The sequence below is a fragment of the Amblyraja radiata genome, chromosome 5, assembly GCF_010909765.2.
Source record: "Amblyraja radiata isolate CabotCenter1 chromosome 5, sAmbRad1.1.pri, whole genome shotgun sequence".
NCBI lineage: Eukaryota > Metazoa > Chordata > Chondrichthyes > Rajiformes > Rajidae > Amblyraja > Amblyraja radiata.
Genome location: NC_045960.1, coordinates 75,209,193 through 75,234,187, shown reverse-complemented (window position 1 = coordinate 75,234,187; position 24,995 = coordinate 75,209,193). Strand labels below are relative to the sequence as shown.

Here is a 24,995-nt window from a genome sequence, read left to right as displayed (position 1 = left end):
ATGCAATTGACGACAGAAAACATGAAAGAGAATGAGCAAATTGTAGATCCTATGATTTATCTGATACTTCTTGTACAGTGTCTTGTACAGTGCCTCTACAAGTGCATGCATTTCATTGTAATCGATCCTGGTTTCAAACATGGCTTTAATTTATGTCAACCATTTGATCTATCTTAGGACATTTTTCAAATAATCTTGTCAAAGCCAGAAAACATTCAGAGAACATACTGAAATAATACATTTAAGTTGGTAAAATGGATCTAATTAAAAGGATTTTACTAACTGACACATCTGACAATGTTGCAGTAAGTCGTTGGTCATATTTAAACATTAATATAATGCTGTGAATAAGCATTTGGAGGCAGAAGAAAGTGATAATAGAACTATAATGAAGCAGAAAAAAAAGCTTTAAACTGCATTCCACTGTTCTTAAATGTCATATTTCCAATTTATAGGAAAGTATGAAATGGAAGTCTAACATTGGTAAGTAGTGCAATGTACTTGCATTTTGTATCATTAAATGATGTTATTGATTGAAGGATTATGGTAAACCTACAAAAACACAATGTTTTCAACTGCAATGTCAGTAAATTGCATGTTCTACAGACAAATCAAAATAAATAAATTATTACAATGTGGTTTGTGCAGTTCCACAGAGACCTGTAATTAAGGATTGGTAAGCTTTTCTAGGCAAATAATCTATTGGAACCATATCTCTAGTCTCCATTGAGTACCTACCAATCTTATTCAATATCACGTGATGTGACAACCTCCTTGCCCCAGAAAACAATCTACCAAATGTTTTCACCCACAGTTTTTCACCCAAAGTTGTGAATCTGTGAAATTCTCTGCCACAGAAGGCAGTGGAGGCCAATTCACTGAATGTTTTCAAGAGAGAGTTAAATATAGCTCTTAGGGCTAACAGAATCAAGGGATATAGGGAGAAAGCAGAAACAGGGTAGTGATTTTGGGTGATCAGCCATGATCATATTGAATGGCGGTGCTGACTCGTAGGGCCGAATGGCCTAGTCCTGCACCTATTTTCTATGTTTCTATATTTCTGTGTTCTCGAGCCCTCTTGAAATAATGGTCCATCTGCCTTACCTACTTATCTGAACCCAATTTGTAACCAACTACATTGGGTTCATGAATTAGATAAAAGTATTTCTGCATGCCAATATTTATTATTTTCTCACTATTTTAAAGATATTCTGTTTATTAATTATTCTCCAAAAATGAATAAATTCACATTAGTCTAAACTACTAATATACCGCACTCAACCACTGACTTTATCTTTGTGAGATGCCTAGAATATTTAAATTATAATATTTTGCATTCTCATACTTCAGGAACTTACTCCTTCAAATACCAATGTGAAAAGAATAACAGGAAATGTTTGAATGTAAAGAGTAAGTTATACTATATATATTTATATATAAATGATGTATAAATTACGAAAGGAATCCACTTTTTTGCTGTAGTTCATGATTACATGAAAGATATTACATTTTCATGAAAAATTTGAATAACTCCAATAAGTTTCTAAATTAGTATTTTAATTCACCTCTTGCAACAAGCTAATATGTAACCAATACTAAAAGATCATTCTTTAATAGTAAATATTAAAATGAAACATTATTTTGAGGCTACAGCTGGTGTTTAGATCACAATCAAGATCTGAACTTTAACATCTTTGCCCCACATTCTGACCCTGTGCAGTAAGTGCTGAAGGCTGATCACCTCCTCAATGGCCTTCTCAACTTTTATGTGGAACTGAGTCCAGGGCACATCCATGGGGACTCACTGGACATACAGTAACCTTGCCACGTGCAACCTTAGTCCTGAGAGATTATTCAATCAAGGGCAGCACAGTTTTGCAATGGTGGAGCTACTGCCTTACAACGCCAGAGACCCGGGCTCGATCCTGACTACGGGTGCTTGTCAGTATGGAGTTTATACATTTTCCCCGTGACGTGCGTGACGCTCAGTTTTCTCTGAGATCTTTGGTTTCCTCCCACACTCCAATGAAGTACAGGTTTGTAGGTTTATGAAGCAACTGCAGATGCTGGAAAATCGAAGGTAGACAAAATTGCTGGAGAAACTCCAACATTTTAGTCTACCAGGTTTGTAGGTTAATTGGTTTGGTATAAATGTAAATTATCCCTAGTGTGTGTAGGATAGAATAAGTGCAAGAAGATCGCTGGTCGATGCGGACTCGGTGGGCCGATGGGCCTGTTTCCGCGCTACTCCTCAGAACTAATCTAAACTATGGTTCAATAGTTCTTTATAGTCACATGTACTGAGGTACGGTGAAATTGTTTTTTTGAATACAGTTCTGTAAAGTATTATTATACACAAACCCAATCTTAGATTAAGTACAAAGTGTATAGAAATAGTCCACTGAGACAATACACAAGAATCATCAGGATTTGGCACCATTTGCAAAGTCCAAGTTGTTTTACGTGCAGCTGACATAATGGCCTGTTGTCGTGGTGACATTGCAGGGGCGGCCTGGCCAAGCAACAGAAGCCTTTGTCAAGAAGCAAAATTCCAGCTAAAGTTAGCAGCCTGGTGCATGTGGATCTTGTGGTTTTTCTCCACTCGAGGCCGATGTGCAGAACTTTGTTCCTCAAAGAAATATCCCCACAAATTATTTCTGCTTAAAGGATATCTGTGTTTCGGCACATAACCTGCGAGATCCAAACCCTGGGATGTGCCCATGGACCATTACTCCCCAAAGCGTGTATTTAGATAACAGAAAATCTGCTCCTTTATGATGTTATATAGCTAAATTGGCCAATCAAGATTTTCAGGGCTTTTAAAGCATGATTCTGATGTCTTTGTGTCAAAACTATACTCCTAAAATGTCTCCATACAGTGCTAATACCTTGGAAGCAGCATTTCTGTTTATCATTTAACATTCTGCAAGTTATTGCATGACAACTGTTTTCTTTAACTAGTTGGACGCTTCTGTATTGATCCCACCTATGGAATATCTAAGGCTAAGGAGGATGCAAGAATAAATTGCACAAATGGTATGACTGGACAGAAAATAAAAAGATGTTCTACAGATGGAAACTATGAAGAAGAGGAAGACTTCTGTGTTTCAATTGTAATCAATGAACTTCTGCAGGTACCAAATATTATACATCATTTATTTCACCAGCATTAAATAATAAATAATTAACATTTGTGCAGCAGGATTTTTACTTAGGCGACAACTTCTCAGGAACAGCTACCATTTCGCCAGTGCACAAAACAAAGTGCTGGAGGAACTCAGCAGGCCAGGCAGCATCTGTGGAGTTAAATGGACTGATGATGTTTCACGTTGGGACCCTTCTTCAGAAAAGCCACCTGTCTAAGGACTCACAAAATTCTTCACAACATTGTTTTTTGCTCAAGGTTTCAGCATTTGTAGTCTCCAGTGTTGCCATTTTGTTCATGTGACTTTACTAAAGGTGTACATACAAAGTGCTGATGGATCAGTTGTGAGCATCATGACTTAAAAAGAGTCTATTACCTGTGGAGAAATGGTATATTAATTTAATGGGTTGAAGCATGAACCAAAGATTAAATTACAATTACAGAATGTACAATTGCATTTCCTGGATGTTAAACAGATAAAAGGTGATTTATTTGAAGTTTTTAAAATATGATTTTCCCTCAAATTTCTAAACTCCAGCAGGCCCATTTTACTGCATACACTTTTGTTCCTCTCACCTGAAAATCATATAGTGACCACCCCTGCAACTATTTTATGTGTCCTTATATTGTGTTTCTATTGTGTGTCCGTGGCTCTTTGATTCCTCTTCTTTGTGAACAGTTTATTTTTATTTACTTTAACTCATGGTCTGAAGATTTTGTATATTGTGATCAAATCTCTTCTCACCTTCGGAGTGGGATGGGTTAAGTAAGACCGTAAGGAACAGAATTAGGCCATTCGGCCCATTGAGTCTACTCCATTCAATCATGGCTGATTATTCTTCCCCTCAACCCCATTTTCCTGCCTTCTCGCTGGAACCTTTGATGCCATCCCAAATCAAGAAGCTATCAATCCCCAATGTCTTGGTGTCCACAGACGTCTGTGGCAATGAATTCCAATTGAATAAACATTTGAGGGTAAAAAATTGCATCGCAATGGAGAAAGATGAAATGGGAAAAACTAGATTGCCATAAAATGAGCCAACACAAACTAATTAGGCAGAAAGACTCTGTAATGTGCTGCAATGTTACTATAGTTTTCTGCATCATATCTTACATTTAAAATTGCCAACTTTCACCTACTTAGATGAGCAGAAGCAAGAGACTTACCAAATGCAGGATTTATATTAATAATCCTCACGAGCAGGGACATCCTCAGAGTTTATAGCACTTGGTTTAAGAAATCTATCTCGTAGTGCATGTCCAGTGAGCCCAATAGAATATCTATCTATGATTACTGTAATTTGGAAAGGATGTAGAGAAGTTATAGCAAAGATCGATTAAATCATTTCTAGAGTAGCATCCAGCCTATCAATCGCCCTCCATTTTGTGTGGCATAATAAAATCATCTCTTAATTTTCTAATCTATAGTAGGTCTATTTTACTCAATCTCACCTCACAGGCCCATCTCCTCGTCCCATGAATTATACCATTTGACGCTGATGCCAAGGCAAGTACATCCTTCCATTGACACTAAAATTAAAACTGCAGACAGTAGATTGAGCTAATCTATTATTTATCTAATCAAAGACCATTAAACTGCAACGTCTTCCTTCAAAACACAAAGTGTTGGAAGAATTCAACAGGTCAGGCAACATCTGTAGGAGGGAATGGACAATCTGAAAAAGAGTCCCAGCCCACTGAGTTCTGCCAGCACTTTGTGTCTTACTTAAGAATCCAGCATCTGCACCTCCAAGACTTTTCACTCCAGTCATTTGTAGCCCAGTATATTTTTGACTTCACCACTTGTCTGCAGTATTTGCTGCTCATTTTATGCATCTCATAAACCAATATAATGTCCCACTCTTACGTCACCTGCGTGAGTTTATCCGCTGCAAGTATTGACACAATTAAATATGTTTTTTTTCACCAATTTACACCATAATATGATATTGTGTTCCTTCTGACTGTTCGTCCTTTGTACTCTAGATCACCAAGAACTCAACTGAATTAGCTAAGCAACTTCCCAAACTGGTTGAAAAGTTAGTCAGCATTTCAAAAAGCCAGAATAACACAACACCTGGTAACCTGCAAGCCTCACTTGATATCCTCCACGCCTTTTCAACAGTCTCAAATGGACCTCAAAAGCCGGTTGTTGTGGAGGTAAGAATTAAGCATGATAGAAATTAAGAGTTCAAATATCAAAGTGTGTTCAAATCACTGCTAATTATTACTGCTAAAAAAACTAACAATTGACAGGTGGCAACAAGTGCACAGTGTCCAAGATTTCAATACAAAGAATACAAATCTTTGTGAAAGATAACTGTGTCCAGATGTATGTGTAAAAATGAACTGCAGATGTAGGTTTAAACCTAAGATAGACACAAAATACTGCAGTAACTCAATGGGACGCGACGCGACTCACCCGTTGCAGCGGCCCCTACAGCCTGTCTGTCTTTTTTTTGTTTTTTGTCTAGTTAAATGTAGTTGTTTGTGTTTTTTGATACTGATTTTAAATGTGTATATGTGGGGGGCGAGGGGGGGGGAAGGGGGAAACCGTTTAGAATCTCTTCCCTGTCCTGGAGACCCGACCTTTTCCCTGTCGGGTCTCCGTTGTCGTTGGGGCCTAGCACCGTGGAGCGGCCTCCAACCTGAACAACCCGGGGTTCGGGAGACTGCCGAGCTGCGGAGCTGCGGAGTACTCACCATCGTGGGGCTGGCCGGCCTCGGAGCGTGGGGAGCGGTGGTGACTCGCTGCTGCAACTCGACTCCTGGGGCTCGGAGGCTCCAGCACCGCAGCCGCAGGTCCGGTGGACTGGGACATCGGGAGCTCGCGGGTCCGGGGGAGAGAGAGAGACCGCTTCCCGGAGCTCCTGCAACGCGACACTCCAGCACGTGTCGCGGGGTTGGAACGATCCGGACCGGGCCCGTACATCACCTGGCGCGGCTTCATGGCCGTGGGACTCACCAGCGCCCGCCGGGGGCTCCAACCTTGTACTTTCAGACCGGGAGCGGGGCCGTAAATCGCCCCGCGCGGCCTAAAATGGCCGTGGGACTTATCATCACCCGCCTGGGGCTTGGACATCGGGAGAGAAATTGAGAGCAGGGGAGAGAAAAGACTTTGCCTTCCATCACAGTGGGTTCACTGTGATGGATGTTTGTGTGAATTTAATTGTGTGTATGTCTGTAGGACATTGTCTTTGTTTGTATGGCTGTGTAAACGAAATTTCGTTTGAGTCTCACTGAGGCTCAAATGACAATAAATTTGTATTGTATTGTATTGTATTGTATTGGAACAGGCAGTATCTCTGGAGAGAAGGAATGGGTGATGTTTCGGGTCAAGACGTCGGGTATGAAGAAGGGTCTCGACCCAAACATCACCCATTCCTTCTCTCAAGAGATGCTGCATTTCCGCTGAGTTACTCCAGTATATTGTGTCTATCATGTGTCCAGCTGCAGTTACTCTCTGACTGTATGGATAATTTGGAGCAGCAGCAGAAATTACTGAGAAGTACGTCGGAGGCAGATAGTTTCAAATATATTAGCTTCAGGGTGGTGGTCACAACAAACGTTCAGTCAGGTAGGTGGTGCAGTAGTCTCCTGTGGCTGTACCCCTCACAAACAAGTATATCAGTTAGGATACTGTTGCAGGGTGATAGTCTCTCATGGGAAAATAGCAGCAGCAGCAGCCAGATCAGCGGCACCATGACTGGTTCTGCTATAAAGCGTGGCAGGACAAATCTAGACGAGCCATAATGATAGGGGACTCTTTGGTTAGGGGCATAAACAAGTCCTTCTGTGGCCATGAGCAAGACTCCAAGATGTAAAAGGATATTGCCAGGTGTTGAGGACTTGAGCTAAAGAGAAAGATTGGACAGGCTAGGACTCTCGTTATATAGGGTTTCCTGCATGTGCCTGCCTTGCCTTTCACTCTAACAGCAACATGCAATTCTCACATTACAATTTTGAAAGCATCCCACTTTCCGGAAATTTTTTTTGGCGTGCAAACAACCTACTCCAATCAACTTTTTACAAGTTGTGGTCTCATGCCATCAAAGTGGCTTTGTCTCAATTTAAAACTTTAACTTGTGGATTAAACCTGTCCTTGTCCATAACAATTTTCAAGCTAATAGAACTGTGGTTGCTGGTGTCAAAAAGCTTGACCCCAGACACTTTAGTCACTTGCATTTCCCAATTTCATAAGAGTAGACCAAGCTCTCCCTCTCCTTTGTAGCACCCTCTACATTTTGCCTGAGGAAAGGGCCTGTACCACTTTACGATTTTTTCGGTGACCGCGGAGTGTCAGTGATTGACGCTAGTAAAACCGTCAAGTTGCACGACATACACGCTGACGTATGCTGCCCAGAAGGTGACGCCCGGTTAGGGTTAGGGTTAGGGTTAGGGTTAGGGCTAGGGCTAGGGTTAGGGTTAGGGTTAGGGTTAGGGTTAGGGTTAGGATTAGGGTTAGGGACCACAAATGGGCTGTGAAATATTCTTCCTTCAATGCATGGATTTTAAAATAAAATCAATTGTGCAAGTGAAAAGATGTCCGAGTCGTTCAGTTTTATTTGTTGGTGTATTGATATATTGGTCCGCTTCCAGATCCAACCACTGTCTCTAACATTTCACAGGGATGGATTAAGTGAGTGTAGACTGAACTCTCCTCTCCCCTCCATCCCCCTTTTCCCTCCTCCCGCTCCATCCCTCCTTCTCCACCCCCCCACCCTTCTTCCCCCCTGCCACCCTCTTTTTCCCTTCCCTCCCTTCCTCCCTTCTCCCCGCTCCACTCTTCTCCCCTTCTCCACTCTTCCCCTTCCGCTCACATCCCTTTCTCTCCCTCTCCCTCCCTCCTCCCATTCTCCAACCCCCCCCACTTTCCCTGACGCCCCCTATTTGTGGACCCAGCCTGGGACCAGTGATCCCCCGCACACTATCCCACACCTGCAAGGGACAATTGATACAAACCTGTGCGCCTTTGGAGTGCGGGAGGAAACCCTAACCCTAACCCTAACCCTAACTCTAGGTTGATAGGCTTGGTATAAGTATAAATTGTCCCTAGCATGTGTGGAATAGTGTGCGGGGAATCGCTGGTCGTTGCGGACTTGATGGGCCGAAGGGCACTGTATCACTGAACTAAATGTGACACAGGGGCCCCAGGGGTTGGACTCGAACCCCCAATGTTCTGCATGGGAACTAAACTGTTGGCCACAAGTTGTCCCAGAGGCAGATCTCTCTTCCAATTGTCTCTCCAAACCCCAAGAGGCAGTGGGCTTTTCAACTGGGTACAGCAATGTTATCAATGTACCTCCCACCTGCTCCGGCCACTGAGTCTAAATACCCACCACCCATTTTGAAGTGAGGGGGGGAGGTGGGTGGTGTTGTTCCCAAAGTCTGCATCCCATAATCAATGCTACTAAAACTGATGATGTGGCCTTCTGCAGTAGTATTAGTGGGATCTAGCTGACGCAGGCTGGGTCCACAGATGGGGGGCATCGGGGAAAGTGGGTTGGCGAGGGCGTTGGAGAATGGGAGAATGGAGGGAGAGGGGGAGAAGGGGATGTGAAGGGGGAGAAAAGTGGAGCGGGGAGATGGGAGGAAGAGGGGGGACGGGAAGAAGGGGGAGAGAGGGTAGGAGGGGAGTGGAGAAGGAGGGATAGGGCGGGAGGGGGGAAGAGGGCGGTGAAAGGGAGAGAGGAGTTCAGTCTACACTCACTGAATCCATCCATGTGAAAAGTTAGAGACAGTTCTTGGATCTGGAAGCGGACTAATACATCTGTAAATAAAACTGAACGACAGACATCTTTTCATTTGCACTATTGATTATATTGTATTAATTTTAATATATTAATGTTTAAAAACTATGCATTGAAGGAAGAATATTTTACAGCCTATCTGTGGTATATTTTACAGAAGAATATTTTACGGAAGAATATTTTACAGCCCAACCCTAACCGTAACCGGGTGTCACCCGCAGGACAGCATATGTCAGCGTTTGACAGGGCGCACGACCTGATGAGACACCCAGATGTCGCCCCAGGATTTTGACCATTCCAAAACCCTGGGGTGGCAGGGAGACACCGCGCGTCACCACGCGTCACTACATGCGTCGCTACATGCGTCACCACGCGTCACTACATGCGTCACTACATGCGTCACCACGCGTCACTACATGCGTCACCACGCGTCACAACGGGTCACGACCTGACGATGATGCGGCAACCTCTTTTCACCTAAAATGTCGCCCAAGTGGGACAGGCCTTGGAGGCTTCCTGAACACATCTGACAAATTCCACCCTATCTAAGCCCTTGAATCATTCAGCCAACAAAGTGATTGTGAGCTGTTTTGTTAATTGTCTTTCTCAACATGTTTCTAGTTTGTTCCAATTAGAATATGGTCCGATGATTCACCTCTTCAAACTTTGTCTTATATTTCCAGGGTTTCCTTTCCATAGTGGATTCGCTGGTCGATTTCAAGGTAGAGTCTGCCTGGACCTCAGTGAAGACTGAAAACAAAACATCCAGCTCTCAATTATTAAAGTCAGTGGAAGACTTTACCAGATTATTAGATGCACCTGATCAAACTTTCAACATCACTAAACCAAATATTCAACTAAAGGGGATAAAGTATGAGCCTGGCAAAGATTATCAAGTAGATTTCAATAATAAGATAAATAACAGATCAGTAACGAATAGTGTTTTCATTAAGCAAAACAAGTTGGTGGAATTGCCCAAAGACAGTCTTGTTATGAGCATTGCATTTCTAACAATGAATGATATCCTCAGCACACCACCTACAAGTAATTACAAATTGAATGGTCTTGTTGTAACAACAACAACAGCAAAACTCAAGTCAATTGACATTACGATGCATTTCATGCCACTAAATACCACACTTGCACAAGCAAGTGCACAATGTGTATTTTGGAATCTCAAGAATGAAGGTTGGGATACAGAAGGGTGCAAACATGAAATAAATGGAATCAACATTATATGCCAGTGTAACCATCTGACAACCTTTTCTCTATTGATGTCGCCGATAACAGACTTTGAGGCACCCCTATGGTTGAGCGTGTTAAACTATGTTGTACTTGGCACAAGTCAGGTCAGTTTGATAATTGGTATTATTATAGAAGCAATTGTTTGGAAGAACCTCACCAAAAATACTACCTCACTTGCCCGTCATATTGCAATACTGAATATTGCGCTCTCTCTACTGATAATGAATACATTGTTCTGTATACACCCGTTTCTGAAGCCAAAGGACATAAGTTGTAAAGTGGCCATTTATTTTATTCACTTCTTCTTGCTTGCCTTGTCTTTTTGGATGTTCACGCTGGGCCTCCTACTTCTTTACCATTTAGTTTTTCTTCTCAGAAATTACAGCAGAACATCAATGATGCTCATGTCATTTATCCTGGGCTACACCTGTCCATTCATAATTGCTAGTTCTGTGCTTGTGAAAGGCCACTTAAAGGACAATTATATTGAAAAGAAGAATTGCTGGATTAATGTGAAGCAAATTGATATTTTCCATTCATTTGCTTTGGTGCCACTGATCGTCGTTGGAATGAATTTCCTCATTACATTATTTGCCATAGTTAAGATGCTGCGCCCAGCAATCGGGGAGAAATCCAGCGGTCAGCAAAGTGATAAAAATTCAGTCAAGCTGATTTTGAGATGCATTATCATCCTAACTCCACTTCTGGGTCTCAGCTGGTTGCTGGGAATTATATATGTGACACCAAGTGCTGGAAATATATCAGTTTGGAAAGAAATCTTCAGACCAGTATTTGATATTGCCAATGGGCTTCAGGTATGTATTATTTAATGCCTCTATACTTGTAATATTTTTTTAAATGTAGTCAGTCAGATTTATGTAAAATATACTTGTGAAATATCACCCACTGAACATGCTGCTCAGACATAAATTATATCAAGGTAAGGATTGGTAGGTTAAATGGCCGGAATATACTGTCTCCTCTGTGTAAATGAGTATTAGAATCTGTGGGTTGATGAGAATGTGGGGGGAATACATAGTGGGATGGAAGAATGTAGGATGGGCAGACGTGATGGACCAAATGGCTGGTTAGCATGTTATAATTCTATGTTTCAATGTGGAATTAGCAAAGAAATAAGCAACGGCTAATTTTGCAATGTAGTTTAGGGAGCTGAGCTAGCACCTGCCCAAGATACTCACGCTGGGGCATGTGATATTGTTTACTCAGGAAAGCACTTCATAAAATGAATGCTCTGACCATTTGGGCTCTTGGTTAGATCCGAGATGACATTACTGATGGTTTGTTCAGTGAAGCACAAATGGGCGGAGCTGAGAAATAAAAAAGAGGGTGATCACCTTGATGGAAGTGTACTTCAGGCCCTCAAATAGACAATGGAATTAAAATAATTAATATGCCGAGCGTTGTGGACAGTTGCAAGGCTAAATGTGTTGTCATGTTGGCGATTTTAACTTTCCAAATGTAGACTGGGATTGCAACAGTGTGAACATCATTGATGGGGCGTAATTTGCCAAATGTGTGAAGGAGTTTCCTTCGCCAATATGTAGAGGGCCCTAGAAGAGAGAGGGCAATGCTTGACATGCTCTTCAGAAACTGGGAAGGGCAAATGACTGAAGTGCTGGTCCGTGAGACTTTTTGGATCAGTGACTACAGTTCTATTAGCTTTAAAATAGTCATGGATAAGGACGGGGCTGGTCCACACGAGAAACATTCTGAATTGGAGTAAGGTAAACTTTGAAGGTATTAGACAGGAACTTTCAAAAGTTGATTGGAGTAGGTTTTTTGCTGGCAAAGGTACATTCGGAAAGTGGAAAGCTTTTAAAAGCTTGACAGTGAGCGTTCATAACATACATATTCCTGTTAAAGTGAAAGATATGACAGGTGGAAGGAAGGAAGACTGGATGAAGAGAGAAATTAAGGCTCTAGTCAAGAAGAAAGAGGCAAGCCAGGCATACGCACCTGGGACCAAGTGTATCCCCAGAGGAGTTTAGGGGACTGAGGAGCATGCTCAAGAAAGAAATCAAGAGGGCAAAAACGGGACAAGATATACCTCTGACAGAAATGATTAAAGAGAATCCAAAGAGATTTTATAAGTACATGAAGGGAAAGAGAATAGGGGCCCTCAGAAAGCAAAGTGGTCATCTATGTGAGGAACCTCAGGAGATGACCATGATCTTTAAAGCGTATTTCTCCTCTGTTTTTACTGTGGAGAAAGACATAAGACTAGAAATCTTAGGACACTCTGAGAAAGTGGCAGTGAACCTATTCTCTCTCACCTGCCCATTGACATTTTGAGTTTCTCCTGCTACTGACCTGACCTTACAGTGGCCAATTAAGCTGGCCATCAGTACGCCTTTGAGATGAGGGGAGGAACCTGAAGAAAACTCATGCAGTCACCGGGAGATAAATGCAAAATCAACAGAAACAGCACCCAAGGTCAGGACTTAATCCAAGCCACAACTGCCGTACTACTGAGTTTAACCAGTGTTGCGGGCCAGGGCATTCCAGGATTTAAACCCAATGATGTTGAGGAATATACTTCCAATTAGATGGTGTGCAGAGCAACACTTGCATGTCAGCTGAGTGTTCCTTGGTGGTAGACGCTGAGTATTTGGAAAGGAAATCAAAGTAGGCCAGACATGTAACTGCAGTCCATTTTGTACATTTTAAACATTGTAAACTGGAACATCAGGGCAGGAGTATTTAGGGTGTTAAACAAGCAAGGAAATTAGCATCATATGGTATCATGTTTTCTGAGAGGTTTTGGATCTGCAATCATCCTGGCAAGCAGAAAGTCTTCATACTCCTGACTTGTACCCTGTAGAAATTGGGAAGCAATTGGTATGGAAGAAACTGTCACTTGCTACAGGATACCCAGCCTCTCCACAGACTCACCACTCTCTGTGAGAAACAGTGTTTCTTCATCACTGTTCTAAATGACTTACTCCTTATTCTTAAACTGTGGCCCCTGGTTCTGGACTCCCCCAACATCGGGAACATGTTTCCTGCCTCTAGCTTATCCAAGCCCTTAACAATCTTATATGTTTCAATGAGATTCCCTCTCAACCTTTTAAACTCCAGAGTGTACAAGCCCAGCTGCTCCATTCTTTCAGCATGTGACAGTCCCGCCATCCCGGGAATTAACCTTGTAAACCTACGCTGCACTCCCTCAATAGCAAGAATGTCCTTCCTCAAATTAGGGGACCAAAACTGCACACAATACTCCAGGTGTGGTCTCACTAGGGCTCTGTACAACTGCAGAAAGACCTCTTTGCTCCTATATTCGATTCCTCTTGTTATAAAGGCCAACCTGCCATTTGCTTTCTTCACTGCCTGCTGTACCTGCATGCTTACTTTCATGTACAGGTTTCATGACTGATGTACAAGGACCCCAGATCCCGTTGTACTTCCCCTTTTCCCAACTTGACGCCATTTAGATAGTAATCTGTCTTCCTGTTTTTGCTACTAAAGTGGATAACCTCACATTTATCCACATTAAACTCCATCTGCGATGCATCTGCCCACTCCCCCAACCTGCCCAAGTCACCCTGCATTCTCATAGCATCCTCCTCACAGTTCACACTGCCACCCAGCTTTGTGTCATCTGCAAATTTGCTAATGTTACTTTGAATCCCTTCATCCAAATCATTGATGTATATTGTAAATAGCTGCGGTCCCAGCACCGAAGCTTGCGGTACCCCACTAGTCACTGCCTGCCATTCTGAAAGGGACCCGTTAATCCCTACTCTTTGTTTCCTGTCTGCCAACTACTTCTCTATCCATGTCAGCACTCTACCCTCAATACCATGTGCCCTAATTTTGCCCACAAATCTCCTAAGTGGGACCTTATCAAATGCTTTCTGAAAATCCAGGTACACTACATCCACTGGCTCTCCCTTGTCCATTTTCCTAGCTACATCTTCAAAAACTTCCAAAAGATTAGTCAAGCATGATTTCCCCTTTGTAAATCCATGCTGACTCAGACCAATCCTGTTACTGCTATCCAAATGTGCGGCTATCTCATCTTTTATAATTGACTGCAGCATCTTCCCCACCACCGATGTCAGGCTAACTGGTCTATAATTCTATACTTCCCCTTTTCCCAACTTGACGCCATTTAGATAGTAATCTGTCTTCCTGTTTTTGCTACTAAAGTGGATAACCTCACATTTATCTGCATTAAACTTCATCTGCGATGCATATCTATAATTCCCCGTTTTCCCTCTCCCGCCTTTCTTAAACATTAGCTACCCTCCAATCCACTGGAACTGATTCTGAGTCTATAGAACATTGGAAAATTATCAACAATGCATCCACGATTTCTAGAGCCACTACCTTAAGTACCCTGGGATGCAGACCATCAGGCCCTGGGGATTTATCAGCCTTCCGTCCCATCAGTCTATCCAACACCATTTCCTGCCTAATGTGGATTTCATTCAGTTCCTCTGTCACCCCAGATCCTCTGGCCACTACTATATCAGGAAGATTGTTTGTGTCCTCCTTAGTGAAGACAGATCCAAAGTACCTGTTCAACTCATCTGCCATTTCCTTGTTCCCCCATAATAAATTCACCTTTTTCGGTCTTCAAGTGTCCAACTTTGGTCTTAACTAATTTTTTCCTCTTCACATACCTAAAGAAGCTTTTACTATCATGCTTTCTATTCTTGGCTAGCTTACCTTCGTAGCTCATCTTTTCTCCCCGTATTGTCTTTTTGGTTATCTTCTGTAGTTCTTTAAACATTACCTAATCCTCTTGCTTCACGCTCATCTTTGCTACGTTGTACTTCTTCGCTTTAATTTTTATAGTGTCCCTGACATCCCTTGTCAGCCATGGTCATCCCTTTCTCCGCTTGGAATCTTTCTTCCTCCTAGGAATGAACTGATCCTGCACCTTCTGTATTATTCCTAGAAACACCTGCCATTTTTGTTCCACTGCCTGACATTTTTGTTCCGCCTTGCTGCCTGCTGGCATTGAACGTCATTATTTTCAGAGAGATTGTGCATGGGACGTTCACGTTTCTGATCTTATGATGGAAGGCGAGTCCAGAACCAGGGGCGGCAGTCTTAGAATAAAGGCGAGGTCATTTAAGACTGAGGTGAGAAAGATTTTTCACCCTGAGAGTTGTGAATTTGTGGAATTCCCTGCCACAGAGGGCAGTGGAGACCAAATCACTGGATGGATTTAAGAGAGAGTTAGATAGAGCTCTAGGGGCTAGTGGAATCAAGGGATATGGGGAGGGCAGGCACGGTTTATCGATTGGGGACGATGAGCCATGATCACAATGAATGGCGGTGCTGGCTTGAAGGGCCGAATGGCCTCCTCCTGCACGTATTTTCTATGTTCATATGTTTCTATGTAAGGAATTTCATGAATGAAGCATCTTGCTTTGAATGAGTCAATGCACTGCTTGAGGAACTCCTTTCAGTGATGTGTAGGGACAGCATGATTAATGTCCACCCAGCCACAATCCTTTGTCTTTGTATAAACTATGACTATAAAATGGGGTGTTTTTCACTTGATGTCCAGTATTTAACTCGGAAAACAACAGGTCATCCAGACTTGGAAAACAATCACAATTCCTTCATCACTGCTGAATCAACCTCTTCAAATTCCCTACCCAACAACCGTACAAGTACCTTCACCAGAGCCATAGAAGTTTAAGAAGGTTCAGCAATACCATTTAATTCAGCAATACCATCATGGCCAATTAGGGATAGGCAATAATGATGTCCAGATCTAGAAAAACTATTTCAACTAAAGAAACAATACAATTATTTTAATGATGTGTGATAAATCACTAGTCTGTTTATTTGTTTGAGTTTATATTTCTTTTTTCTTGCCAGGGATTCTTTATTTTGATTTTTGGGATAATCATGGACAAAAAGGTAAACTACATTCATCATTTTATCCAAATTCATGTTTTTCACATCACCTTGACACTTCTGCTCTGTTGTTCTGTTAGGTACGAGAATGTCTAAAACAACGGTTCTTACCACAAACTTATACACAAATGTCGGTAAGTTAATGTTTGATTTTCATCCATGTGTGTCTCTGCATCTTTTAAAACCAATTACATAAAACAGTGAAAGGAGCAGTTATTTTCCTGGCAGGTACCCAACTATGATGATAAATGTCCTAAATAAGACGGAATTGGACAGGTACTTAAATGAAAGTAATTAGCAGGGTTATGGATGAAGAAGAAGTAGAAGAAGAAGGGAATATGGAATTTATTTGTTAAGAGATTATTTTTACTCTCTGTGCTTGGGAAAATTAAGGACAACAGTATATTTCCTTTCTTTTTTTTAGGTGGGCTTTCCATTGTATTGGCTGTATTTTTCGTTTAATATGGTAGAATTATGGATTGTAGAATAATTATGGGACAGAAATAAGTCATTTGGCCCATCATATTTGGCCCCCCAATGGTGGCACAGTGGGGCAGAGATAGTGTTGCTGCCTTACAGTGTCAGAGACCCGGGTTCGATCCTGACTATGGTTGCTGTCTGTAAGGAGTTTGTATGTTCTTCCTGTGATTGCGTGGGTTTTCTCCAGGTGCTTCAGTTTCCTGCTACACTCCAAAGCCATTCAGGTTTGGAGGTTAATTGGCTTGGTAAAATTATAAATTGTCACTAATGTGTAGGAAAGTGCTAGTGTACGGGATGATCACTGGTCTGCAAGGATTTGGTGGCTGAAGTGCCTGTTTCCGCATTGGATCTAAAGTAAACTAAAATATCAGTGCCTGCTCCCGAAAGGTCAATCCATTCATCCGTATCCACTGCTACTTTCCCCAGAATCTTGCAAATCATTTCCCCTCTGGTATGCCTATCCAACTCCCTAGATAGACACAAGGAGTAATTCGAGGGGGTCAGGCAGCATCTCTAGAGAAGGAATGGGTGACGTTTCAGGTCAAGACCCTTCTTCAGACTAAACCAGCATCTTTATATATATTTAATTAAATATATATTTAAACCAACATCTGCAGTTCTTTCACACTCCCTTTAAACCCTCATGACTTTCCATCCACTTGCTCACAAGCAATAATTTCATAATTATCACCAGTCTCTAAGTAAAAAATAAGTTTGCCTTCACATCCCCACTGTATATTTTGTCCCAAGCATTAAATCTGTGTCTCCAGATCCTTGCCCATCACTGATTGAGAACGCCTTCTCTCCATCTACCCTGTCCAAAGTTACTTTGGGACACGGGCCTGAAATTGGTGGGACTGGATAAAGAGAAGATTTGAGAAGAAACGTATATTAAGTAGAGATTAGTATTAAAATGGAACCTGCTTAAAGGCACAAAAAAATGGAGTAATTCAGCGGGACAAGCAGCATCTCTAGAGAGAAGGAATGGGTGATATTTCGTGTTGAGACCCTTCTTCAGACTGAAGAAGGGTCTCGACCCGAAACAGCACCCATTCCTTCTCTCTCGAGATGCTGCCTGTCCTTCTGAGTTACTCCAGCTTTTTATGTCTATTTTTGGTTTAAACCAACATCTGCAGTTCCTTCCTACACATTAAGTGGAGAATACAGAATCTATCAAATATTTCACGAGGAAACATAGAACATGGAACAGTATTCTTCAGACCACAATACCTGTGCCAAATATGATGCTAAGATCAGTCATTATCTCTTCTTTCCCTGCATATCCATCCAAAAGTATTTTAAGGGCCACTATTGTATCTTCCTCCACCACACCTGGCAGCATGTTCCAGGCACTCACCATGCTTTCTATAACAGCACATCTCCTTTAAACTTTGCTCCTCTTACCTTAATGCAATGCCCTCTAGTATTTGATATTTCATCCTGGACAATCAGTACTGACAGCCTATCCTAACTATGACTCAATGGGGACATGGATAGACATTAAACAGAAAATAATTAGCAGGGCCATGGGGGAATATGGAATTTATCTACTAAGATGTTGTATTTACTCTCTCTGCTGAATGGGCTTCTGTACTGCAATAATTCTATAATCCTAAATCTACTGCTCTTTTTTGAATTGCTGGTTTCCATTGGGAACTTCTGCTTCAAGAAATGACAGTTAACAGCGACAGAATTACAGAGATTGGTTGATTTTGAATCATTCTCGATATTTTGAAAGGTTAAAAGAATCGAGAAATAGGCACTATCCCTGCATTATGGAGTTCCTCATAAACAGTCGGTATCGAGATTTTCTATAACACAAAGCCATCTGCGCAGGCATCACCGAAAAAGATTGTGTTTATTTATTTGTTTTCTTTCACATGAGTTCCACGGTAGTGATGTGCGAAGTCCACAAGGCCAAATTTCATTGACCTGTAACTGATGTAACATTGCAAACTCCTGTATTGTAAAGAGGGAGATAAATTGTTCCAGTTGCTGAGTGTCAAATTTTCATCTCTTTTGTTTTAGTCTGCAGCGACCAATTCAACTTCACAATCAAATTCACATTCTTAATGAACATCTGGATACCAACATTTTCGAAATAAAAGGTGAGTGTGATGATATCGGCTGCAAGGGCTTGAAATATGACAATGGTGAGATAAATCAGAAGAAAAAGATGCATTGATTTTCCGCTGGAGGTGTGTTCATTCTGTCGCCAGTCAGCACTTCCCTCTGGTGCTTCCTCAAGCATCAAGAGTAAAGGGGTAGCTCACGTGCTTTGGTTTAAAAGGCCGAATATGTTGTGATGCATGTTTACTGTAGCGATCAGACCTCTGCACAATCTTAGGCATAAGTAATGGTTGCTTAATGCTCTGAAACTTCAAGGGCTATCAGGCTCATGGTGGTTCAGAACTGTGTGTGCTATTCAAAGCAGGAACAAACTCAAAGCCCACATCAACCTCAAGGATCTTTATAGCTGAAAAGAAAATTAGTTATTTGTTAAGAGATAAAAAGTTCATAAATCACATACAAAATTGATAATAACGTACAAGAATATTTAATTGCTAACATTCACCATATGTAAATGTACAAATCACACCTGCCTAAGCAAAAAGGAATTAATCTAAAGGAACTGCAGATGCTGGTTTACCCTCTGAGTTACTCCAACATTCTGTGTATATCTGAGGAATTAATATATTGGGATCCTGCAAATTATTTGAATTAGCTCACAAGGGACTTTGAGATAATTAAATCTTTGTAAAATACAACCGAACATATTGGGTAATATGGCCAGGTCATGTATTCTTCATCTTTTATCTTCTGTCTTAAAGTTCTCCTTGTTTGGTATCAGCAAGATAAACACATGGGAGGATAGGTGAGGAGGATGTTTAGTGTGCTATCCAGCCAAATGCCATAACTGCTGGTGCTCAATCAAAGCACCAGATGCATGAAATCAGAACAGAATAAACTCAATGGGTCAAAGCATTATTGATACTAAAATTAATTTAATAATTAAGTTAATAAAAACTAAGTTAATCATTTTTCATCAAAACTAGGAAAGGTTAGAGATGATATAGGTTTTAGACTGAAGAGAAAAGGGCTACTGGTAGAAAAGACCCGTGGGAGAAAGTGAATCAAGGTAATAGTGTGGAATCTGTGGGCTTGCACAGATAGTTAACACCACTTTCTTCCTTCCTGCTTCCTGTAAGTATTCCATTCCCTTCTCTCAATTCCTACTTCACTATTACATCTGTGGATACCACCATCTGCAGCATTGCTTCAGGCATATCTATCTTTCTCCCTAACCAGTGCTCCTTCCCAACAATAGCTTACAAGACTCTTGACTGTGCCTGTTCCATTCCCATCAGTTCTGATCTCAAAGCATCTCCTTCCACCATGAGCAAGGAGAGAGTTCATCTTGCTCTCACCTCTTCAGATTCCACTGCAATTTCTGATCTCCAAAATGATGCCACCACTAAATGCATGGCCCCCTCTCCCTTCAATATTCTGAAGGATTGAACTTTCTCGGAAATACTGGATCATTCTTTCGTCTCAGCCAATACCACTCCCTTGCCACAACACTTATATGTGCATCTGCCCTTTTATCTCTTTTACCTCTTCCCCTTTTCCCATCCAGCTCTTCAACCAGCCTTTCAAATGTAATTTAATGTATTGCATTCACTGATCATGATATCAGGTAATCCACACTGAGCAAACCAAATGTAGTTTGGAGTACAATCTGATGAACATCCCCATTCAATCTGTGTGAGTGAATCTTAGCTTCCACTTTAAATCCCCAGCCCATTTTCACTTGATCTCTCGGTCGTCAACAATCTACATGGTTCCTACAAAACTCAATGAAAGTTTCAGGACCAGCACCTCACCTTCTGTACAGTCGTTCATGACTCAGTATCCAATTCAGTCATTGCAGATGATGAACCATTCCAGACTTTGATCTTACCTTTCCTGTATTCCAATTATTTTGGCTCTTCTTTTCCATATTTCAGATTTTGTTCCTATCCTCTTGCTTGCAGCTCCTCCAAACATAATTTTAATTATTCACTAGTGTTTAACACTTTCCCTCAGCCAGCTCCAATCATTCAATCATACAATCTCACTTGGTATCTGTTCTATCTCACATCTTCCATTCTGCACTCGCTACTCCTTGCCTTATTTCTTTCCTGCTTTAAACCTGTTCCATCTTTAACATGTCCCAGCTCTGGTGAAAGACCATCGGCCTAAATTGTTACCTGTTTCTCTGCCTACAGTTGCAATCTTCCTTGCTGACTATTTCCAGAATCCAATATTTTGCACAGTTTTTTATTATTTGGGATACAAACAGCAAAATGCTGGAGACTCCAAACAGACGAGGCAGCATTCATTTTACAGAATCAAAGTCCACATTTTGGGTTGAAAAACCTTTATTCCAAATTTTCAACATCCACAGTTTATTTAAGTGTTCTGTTACTGGGGTGTTGGTGGAAGCCCGAGTTATGTAGCTGTAGGAGTTGTAGGCGACGTCTGATGTTTTTCGGAAGCCAAAATAATTGTTTCTACACATTTCTGCTCCACAAGACGACACATATATTCGTGGCTATTTCTAGACCTGAAGTGAACTGATCTTATCTGACCGGGCCTTTGGTGAAAATAAGAATCAGGTTTTGAATGCCTCCTCGTAAGTAGGACTCGGAAGAGTCTTTCTGCTTGCTTCATGCTGGGGCTTTGGCCATAAACCAATGGCCCTCTGCAGCCACTAGTCTGGCTGTGAAGGTTACAAATATAAAGTCACCAACTGACATTTTAGCTCCTTTTTACCACTTTTAATAACTAAAGGAATACATTTGTATTGGATGTTATGAGCTTGCCATTGAATCAAACCACGCTGAATTTTCACATCAATCCATAACCCCATTTTCACAATTAAAATTCCACGTAGTGGGGAAATGACTGAGAAGTAAAGTAAAACTCAATCACATTCTTAAACACTTTGTGAATGAAGCTTCTATAATTCTGATATCTAATGCTGCATTGTTATACTTTACACCTAATTGTTCTCTGCTCCTGCTTTTCTCCTAATGTACAGGATCACTCAAGATATTGCTCAGCACCGACAGGTCAAAGTGCTTTGCGGATCATCATCACCAAACAAACACGTCCAGATGCTGAAAACATTCAGCATGTCAGGCAGCATCTGTGAGAAAAGCAGTTAACATTTCAGTTTGATAACTTTTCATCAATTAAATGACAAATTAACATTTTTCAACCTGAAACTAGTTTTCTTTCTCCACGTATGCTGCCTGGGCTGCTGAGTGTTAGCAGGTGTTTCTGTTATTATTTCACAAGACATTCTCTTCGTATAAAATATAATTTCAACTCTGCATCATTTATTGAGAAAGGATATCCCGATATTGTTTATTTGCTCATGTGAGTACTTTTCTTCAAAGTACTATTAACATTACTTGTCCAAAAATATATATATTCTAATTGCAAAAAGTGATAAATAATTCTGAAATATTGTAATCCAAACTTGTACTGAAAATACAAATACATTAAGTAAAAGTTTTTTTTGGTTTATTGCAATTACTTTACATTATTTATGCAGGTGTTTTATTGAAGGCTGCACACAATGGCATCATTATTTGTTGAGAGAATGGGAAAAAATGGATATGCCTATCCCATTCCCAACTCTCTGGTTGACAGTGTGGTCAACTATCTTTTATTAACTCTTTTTATTTTGAATGATTGCAAAATACTAAATACCTATGCTTTTGTACAATAGGCTGTGTATGGTAGTTAGAATAAAGATATAAACTGTGGACTGATATAGAAAGTTTGATTTCAATGTAAATTAAAGACTAAACCCAAATCTGTTACCATACCCAAGGGTTCTGTGGTGGATTTAATGCCATCTTGCTTAAAAGATCACAAATTTCTGCCAGAGAATTTTGCTGTTAAGTGACTGACCAAACACTTCTTTTTAAAATCCAATGTTGTTTTAATTAATGCATTATTTTGATGTGTATATATTTTTGTTATCCTTCTATAGCTTTTTGGAATCAGAGATCATGTTGTGTGCATTTACAAAAGCTGATCTGTCCATTGTGATTATTACTAGCGATTGTAAAATGGAGGGAATGGGGATATAATCAATAATACAGGTAGTGCGTAGTATAGAGGTTGGGGTGAGAGAACATTTTAATGACCACTCCATTCTGAATATAACTTTAAATTTAGCATTTATTTTTAATGTCACTTTTATTTTAACTTTTATAGTGTGTTGTTTGCTATTGGAAGGAAGTGGGGATTTTGCCAAGAAATAAATATAAACTGGAGCTGATTAAGTGCATTGCCATTAATGTGTATATTTAGGTCAAAGAAGCAGACAATTGTATTCACCTGGGTAGACAAAAGTGCTGGAGAAACTCAGCGGGTGCAGCAGCATCTATGGAGCGAAGGAAATAGGCAACGTTTCGGGCCGAAACCCTTCTTCAGACTGATGTATTCTCCTGTTTCATAATATTTTGCTGTAATTGTAAAGATTGCATTCCATTGGCCAATTGATGTGATTTTAATAAATTCAAAATAAATTTTACTTCATCCAGCCCTGTGTCATTGTGATTCAAAGAGGACATTTGGGAAGTCAAAATATTCCAACAGAAATTCAGTATTTCATAACTACAAAAGGAGACAGAGAACTTTGTTCAGTTTCCATTTCAATCTATTGCTGATGCTGAAACTGGGCTACAGATCTAAAGCCTGTTAAATTAATCTAAAGATTAATTGAATAATATAAAATACAGTAAAAATCCAATTATTCATAGTCCAATTAGAATTTGGAAACAAATAAAATTAACCTTAAAATTAAGAAACCTATCGCTTCTTTCCCCAATAGTTAATAATCCATCGTCTATTATAGATAAATCATTTACATACTGGGAAAGAATAGGAATTAAAACATTTGGAGACATGTATGAAAATGGAAATTTTTTATCATTCCAACAACTACGACTTAAATACAATCTGAGAAGTAATCAATATTTTAAATATTTTCAAATCCGTGACTATTTGAAAAAATATACACAAGAATATCAAAATTTGTCTCCAGACCCATTAGACGAAGCAATGAATATAAAGGCGGAATCAACTAATTTAATATCATACTTGTATAATATCATCCTAAATATAGAAATACCATCATCCGATAGAATTAGAAGAGATTGGGAACAAGAACTAGCTATAAAAATTTCAAAAGAGAGGTGGGATAGACACTTGCTATATGTACACAAATGCTCAATCAATGTAAGACATTTTCTAATCCAATTTAACATTTTACATAGACTATATTACTCAAAAACTAAAATAAGTAAACTTTTTTCCAAATGTCTCCCCCATCTGTTTACTTATTTTAGTTTTTGGTGGGTTATGGAATGAGCTGCCAGAGGGGGGTAGCTGAGGCAAAGTAACATAACACCATTTAAAAAGACACTTGACAGGTACATAAATAGGAAAGATTCAGAGGAGTATGGGCCAAATGTAGTCAAATGGGACTAGCTTAGATGGGGCAACTTGGTTGGCATGGCCTAATTTTCACTGTGAGGCTCTATGACTGTGACTCTGTGAAATTGTGGGCAGCAAGTTGGAGATGAGTGGTTTTCTGGTGGGTGAATTTCTAGAGGAAGTTTGACATTCAAAATATAAATCACAAACAACAGATTAAACATGGCAACATAAAATAATTGCAAACCCTGGGGGGGGGGGGGGGGCATGAGGGGATATTATATTCACGATCAGGACAGTTGGAGAAAAACTATTGGCATGAATCCCATTTTGCAGCTCTCAACCCAATAACATTACTGGCAATGTGAAGGAAGTGCTCATCTGGCTACTTTTCAAAAGTGACGACGGTATCCTCAACAACCTTTCAAGTACCAAATTCCAAATTTGGCTACGGACGTGCTTGACCAGGCCAGGGCTGTGAACCTGTTTAAATGGCATCAAACATGGTGGTGTCTGCATTATTTGCAAAACGAATTTCACCATGTAATGTTTAATTGCATATGTGACAACAAATATCCATTGAACCATTGAAAAGAGTAGTCATGGTGGTGCAGCGGTAGAGTTGCTGCCTTACAGCGAATGCAGCACCGGAGACCCGTGCTGTCTGTACGGAGTTTGTACGTTGTTCTCCCCGTGACCTGCGTGGGTTTTCTCCAAGATCTTCGGTTTCCTCCCACATTAAAAAGAGGTACAGGTGTGTAGGTTAATTGGCTTGATAAATGTAAACAAAAATTTCCAGCATAAATTTGTTCTACTTTCAGTATGGTCCCTGGTGGACTCTTCGGAAGTGATGACCACAAGGTACAAGGTAGAAGGTACAAGGTAAATCTTCACCACTTTTTTATTTGCAAAGAGATATTTCTCAGCACCCCCCCTAAAAAAATTGCAATAAAGAAACTAAGCGTTTCTTCTTATTC

At 40.6% G+C, this 24,995-nt stretch overlaps 1 protein-coding gene across 1 annotated transcript; it reads left to right on the top strand.

The window, feature by feature from the left end:
• The first annotated feature begins 461 nt into the window (after positions 1-461).
• LOC116973764 (adhesion G protein-coupled receptor F5-like) lies at positions 462-22,978 on the top strand. The gene is made up of 9 exons (XM_033022073.1): positions 462-483; positions 1,351-1,410; positions 2,962-3,134; positions 5,132-5,305; positions 9,579-10,955; positions 16,003-16,044; positions 16,122-16,175; positions 18,550-18,629; positions 21,605-22,978. The coding sequence occupies exons 1-8, from the start codon at positions 462-464 to the stop codon at positions 18,592-18,594; spliced, it is 1,947 nt and encodes a 648-aa protein (XP_032877964.1). The 3' UTR covers positions 18,595-18,629; positions 21,605-22,978.
• Positions 22,979-24,995: the final 2,017 nt, after the last annotated feature.

What these genes read in the sequence shown, in the direction of transcription:
- LOC116973764 (XM_033022073.1), top strand. Translation starts at nt 462, where the DNA reads ATGAAATGGAAGTCTAACATTG. An exon ending in TAATCAATGAACTTCTGCAG is followed by an intron (nt 3,135 to 5,131) that starts GTACCAAATATT and finishes TTTGTACTCTAG; the next exon opens with ATCACCAAGAACTCAACTGA. An exon ending in GGATAATCATGGACAAAAAG is followed by an intron (nt 16,045 to 16,121) that starts GTAAACTACATT and finishes TTGTTCTGTTAG; the next exon opens with GTACGAGAATGTCTAAAACA.